We start from the raw sequence: 5406 nt of genomic DNA, 5'->3' as shown, positions 1-5406 counted from the left end.
ATTTGTGTACTTCACCCACCGGAGGCATAGGAAAAATGTGCCTAAACTCTGTAACATTCAACAAGTGAGGAAAAATTCGCCCCAAGCTTATTTTGGAACCCATTTAATTTCAATCGATGTGACTAAATCAACTTTATTAAAGTAAATCATTAAATAAATCATTATAGGATTCTTATTTAAATAATCTGCTGCTTTAACAGGTGACCTTGAGGAATGAGGCCCCTATTGCTCCATTATAATCATATCAAGATAAAATGGTAGAGCAATCTCTACGGAGAATTTCTACTATTAAAAACTCACTAAAAATAACATATCGAGATATACTTATAACTAATTAAGCCGGGTACAACATGGTACATAACATCTTACATACTTTCCAAACTAAAACCCACATGACTTTGCAACCAGATTTATCAATCAAGCCAGACATGATTTGCTACTACTATCTCATATGATATATGAAATTCAATAAGCTAGGTCCACCCAAAACACACTTGTAAGATAAAAATAATATACTATTAATTAAGGGCACTTGGTCTTGTTTCCGTGAGTGGTCATTTCGGTGTAACATTTGCCACACATCTCTCTGTTGCCAAAGGTACCTGGTGGCACACATTTGCACCTTAGACAACATGTTCCACATGCCCTTATACACACTTTTGGCCTCGAGTGTAAACTGCATCTGTATTTGCATAACCCTCCACAATCCAATTGGCTTGGATGTGGAGCTGGTGCAGGTGCTACAGCCAGATCCCCATTGTTCAAGTATTTTACAAGCTTTAAAACTGCATACAGTAAATTACTTTATGCCTCAGTGTATATAGAAGAGCTTCTCAGTGAGAAACAGTGGTTGCTCTGTTGAGAATAATATAAGTAACTGAAAAATTGCCGAACTTTCAATTTTACGAGTTAAACATAAGAGTTGCGTCCAATTTTGTTATGCGATTAAGGATAGATAAAATAAATCATCATACATTGAATAAAATAGCATAAAGGTAGTATTACCAGCTAAAAAATTTTAATATCCAAAAAGGTAATGAAGAAAACAACCGTGAAGGAGAAAAAAAGAATTGATGCTTTCAATAACTACAAGGTCAAATGAAATATACCGAAATTTTGGATAATGTGTAATATTTAGCCAAAAAAATACAATATGCGAGGCAAATCTAAGGTGTTGACTCAGCAAAACCAATTCTGAACATTGTAGTATTCCTCAATCCAATGATAGGCAACCTCGAAATGAAAATTTCACCATAAAAAAAAGGCAAAATACAAAATTGGCCCGTGCTAGTCAAATATACAAAAAAAAATATACATATATGTATAATATATATTAATATATAAAAAATATATATTTTATCAGCTATTATTTTTTGGACCTTTTGTATTGTGTAGTTTCCCCAAAATAAAATGTTGAGAAAGATAAATTTACAAGCATGAAGGTACTTTGCGGACCAGTTAAAAATTTGCAGCATATTCCTTAAAACTTGAAAGATTAATTCCCTCGGTTAAATATTCCTTATGCCAATTTCATCATTCTTTTCTTATTCCAATTTCTAAAGAACATTTCACTAATAAAGAATTTTCTTCTCTACAGTGTTTTACATGTTTTTCGCCTTCAGGAGTAAAGTTCACGATCTTCAAAGCCAACATCTTATATTTATTAAAATACAACACAATTAAAACTCGCCTTAAAACCTAAGTGTAGTCTAATAAAAATTTTAGATTGGGTCGAGTATTTAAGGTTTTACATTGTGTACAGGACATCTAAAAAAGTTATAAATGTCTTACACCTTTCTATCAATTGTTATATTATTTGTACTACGAGAATAGTTGCACAATATAATCTTGTTAAAGCCACTCTTAAAATTTTGTCCCGTTTAGCTCAAGTGGCTAAATTTTTCTTTTAAAAGAGGTTTAATAAAATTTTCCTTTTCGGATATTTTCTTCCCCTAGATTAAGGGTACAACAACAATAACAACCCAGTATAATCTCACTAGTGAGGTCTAGGGAGGGTCGTGTGTACGCAGACCTTACCCCTATCATGAGGAAGTGAAGGTTGCTTACCATCACAGCAACCTAGATTAAGGATACATAATTCAAATAGTAGCCACACAAAAAAAAAGTTAGTGAAAATGTGGCTATTGGATGTTTAACTTTTTTTTTTGGTTAAAATTGGATGTTTAACTTAACCAACCTATTAGTTCTTACACGTGTATCTAAATTAAAGTTCACAGAGACAAGAAAATGTTATGTTATTTAAAATGAAGTGTGTATAAAAGACATCCAAATGAATTTATGAAGATGTTTAAGAGCACCTCATCTATTGGATTAAAGTTTTTTTTTTTTGGGCTAAAGATTTGACTAAAGTTTTTCAGTAAGATGTTTTAGGCCAAGCTTCTAAAATCAGCTTATTTTGAAAAGTGTTTTTCTCAAAAATACTTTTTTGGTAATAAATAATTTATGTTTAACTAATTAATTTAAAAACAGTAATTAGTGTTTGGCTATGCTTTTAAAATTTATTTTTAAGTATATGTTTCTCAAAAATACTTATAAGAAACTATTTTTATTTCTACTCAAAAGCACTTTTTTCCATCTCACCTCAATTTTAGGGAAAAAACACTTTTGGTAAAATTAAAAAAAAACACCTCTGGTCCAAAAATAAGCTTCTCCAAAGAGGATATTAACCTCTTTGACATTAGAAAGGAAGTTGGTGACTTGACTAGTCACACTCATCACTGTTTCACTTCGGAGTCATCATGTGGTAAATTTAATTTTTCACTTGCAGTTCGATTAATGTGACATTTAATTAGTATCCCTGTAAAGCAACCCATCAGAGGTGCATTTATTTCAGTTGAATCACGAACGGAAACGTGATCTTTGTACGCGCGGCAGAAAATGGTTTCCTACTCATCACTAACCAGTCGAAAGCACTTAAAAGAAGTACTATTACTATTGTTAAATTGCGGCACTATAGGTTGTTATTATTATTGTTACTTTTAATATTGTCTACAATGGACTTTGCACTACCTTAAAAAATTCAAACACATATTTTACCTTAACACCATAACAATGACATGAGTAGTATTTTATGACTCACCTACGCCTTGAACCAGCCGCCTGTTGGCTCCTCTGGTGAAAACCTAAAAATGAAAACCAACAGAGCTCAGATAACAAGGAGTGAATAGTTTTCTCCTACCATACTAATTAACTGGATTCATCAAATAATAGAACAAATCCAATTAGTATTTGAAAAGATTGAAAAGCTAAGTATAAATATAGAGATACTTTTAATAGTGTGAGAGTTTAAGAAAAAAACTATATGTGGGATCTATAGGCCAGTTTAGCCCAATAGTAGTAGTAAAGAAAAAAAAGGAGAGAAGACAGATTAGTATTAAAAGAAATTAAAGAAGTAGAGAAGATGCAAATACACGAAATGCCTGGCTGAGGCCAAAATGTTGTGATTTATCTTCTTCAACCTTGGGATCAGTTAAAGAAACCTGCATGCATGGAATATAATACAGTCAATCAAATTTAGAGCAAAATAAATATATGTAGAGACAATTAAAGACCACTTCTCTACGATATCCCAGTAAGGTAACTATGGTGGAAGAAGACTATTTACCTCGGCCTTAACCCCCAAAAACAGAAGTAAAAGAGCCATTACAAAAACCAAACGAATCGCCATCGCCATGATCTGACTAGTTTTGTTACTCTGTCCGCTCCAAGAAAGCTCGACTATAAGGACTACCACTGGTTGTGTACTCTTTTATAGTTGCAGATCTGTTCATTTTTATTTCTTTCTTACCATAATTTGGGACCCTCGTTAATAATCTTCTGATCTATCGCTTGTGTTTAATGGTGCACCAGTAGTACAGCTGTTTCCTAGATCAAATACACTATTGGTTTAGAATTTCGAGCTACAACAATTCTAAAGTTTCTATCACATTAATGCTTTAATTTATTCTTTTGCGTCTACTCATATGATATTTGCTCTTCTTTTTTTCTTCTGCTGTCATTGTCATAATTTTTGCACTCGTAGTCATGTAAATGAAAACACTTCTAAGCTGTTTTTGGAATTTTTGCAAAAAAGTAAAATTTATTCGCTAATAGTATTTGGCTGAATTATTTTTGAAAAGAAATTGAATAAGTTATACCAAAAACAAATTTAACACTTCTTGAAAAAAAAAAACCTTACTTTAAGAAATATGTGGATTATGTGTTTTCATTTCAATGCAATTAAATGTCCCCACATCTCCACCTTCTTTATGTGACCGTACCGTCATATGTACGAGAAAACATGTGTTTTCCTTCTTTTTAAAAGCTTTAATTTTAAACGCTACCAGTCAAACATTTTCAAAAAGATGAAATTATATTTTCGTTTGTGATTAAAACAAAAAAGGGTTAGGTAGCCCAGTTTTGTCATTATTTGTTACAATAGTTTTCGTAGGCCACGGAGTATCTTTAGTTATTTTTGTATTTCTAAACTTTTGTTATTACTTATTGTTTTCGCTTTGATTTTCTAATTGCATTATCTAGTATTTTATTTTATTTTTTCTCCAAAATTAAGAGCATCTATAGTGTTTTCACGCTTCCCCTCCATAGGTAGAGGTATTTTTACCAACTGAGCAAGTCTCTCTTGTCACACTACCTGGTGTTAGTTTTATGTTTCCGCTTGATTTTCTAATTGGTTTGTTTGTCATTGCCCCTTCCCTTTATCTTTTCTGAGCCGAATGTCTACCGAAAATATATCTGCCTTTTAAAGATAGGTGTAAAGTCTGCATTCACACTACCCTCCCCAAACCCTACTTGTGAGAATACACTGTTTTTTTATGTTGTTGTTGAGCACATTTCATTGGCCAGTTGGATTTTTTTATTTTTATTTTACTTGTATATACTACATTAGAAACTTATTTACCCTCACTGTTTAGATTTTAACTTAATTACAAGTTAATATACAATTTATCAATTATATAAAAACTAGTATTAATAAGTATTATGTTAGGAATTGAATAAAGAATATGAATTATTGACAAGGTGGGTTGCTCTGATGGTAAGCACCCTCCACTTCCAACAAAGAGGTTGTGAGTTCGAGTCACCCCAAGAGTAAGGTGGGTAGTTCTTGGAGGCAAGGATGCCAAGGGTCATTTGGAAACAGCCTCTCTACCCCAGGGTAGGGGTAAGGTCTGCGTACACACTACCCTCCCCAAACTCCACTAGTGGGATTATACTGGGTTATTGTTGTTGTTGTTGTTGTTGAGTTATTCTCTCTTCCCCTCTCTCTTTCTCTATCTCACATTCTTTGTTTTTTTTTCAATTTTTCTTCCTTCGATTTTCTCTGTTTTATGTCTTTTCTTATCTACATTATTATTTTTTTACCGTATAATTCGTCAATAGATATCAATC

At 32.4% G+C, this 5406-nt stretch overlaps 1 protein-coding gene across 1 annotated transcript; it reads right to left on the bottom strand.

Annotated features, from left to right (window-relative positions):
* Positions 1-300: 300 nt before the first annotated feature.
* LOC107804473 (gibberellin-regulated protein 1) lies at positions 301-3981 on the bottom strand. The gene is made up of 4 exons (XM_016628372.2): positions 3626-3981; positions 3432-3500; positions 3101-3143; positions 301-785 (listed from the first exon to the last, which is right to left on the bottom strand). Exons 1-4 carry the CDS (start codon positions 3692-3694, stop codon positions 523-525), a joined length of 444 nt encoding a protein of 147 aa, XP_016483858.1. The 5' UTR covers positions 3695-3981; the 3' UTR covers positions 301-522.
* Between the last annotated feature and the right edge of the window lie 1425 nt (positions 3982-5406).

The sequence above is a fragment of the Nicotiana tabacum genome, chromosome 4 (genome assembly GCF_000715075.1).
Source record: "Nicotiana tabacum cultivar K326 chromosome 4, ASM71507v2, whole genome shotgun sequence".
Taxonomy (NCBI): Eukaryota; Viridiplantae; Streptophyta; class Magnoliopsida; order Solanales; family Solanaceae; genus Nicotiana; species Nicotiana tabacum.
Note: the sequence above shows the minus strand (reverse complement) of the source record. Positions and strands in the feature narration are given on the sequence as shown.

Coding starts and splice junctions, on each gene's coding strand:
- LOC107804473 (XM_016628372.2), bottom strand. CDS start 3,694: ATGGCGATGGCGATTCGTTTGGTTTTTGTAATGGCTCTTTTACTTCTG. Junction 3,144..3,431: donor GCCTCAGCCAGGCATTTCGT/GTATTTGCATCT, acceptor TTTCATTTTTAG/GTTTTCACCAGAGGAGCCAA. Junction 786..3,100: donor GCGGCTGGTTCAAGGCGTAG/GTGAGTCATAAA, acceptor TACTGTATGCAG/TTTTAAAGCTTGTAAAATAC.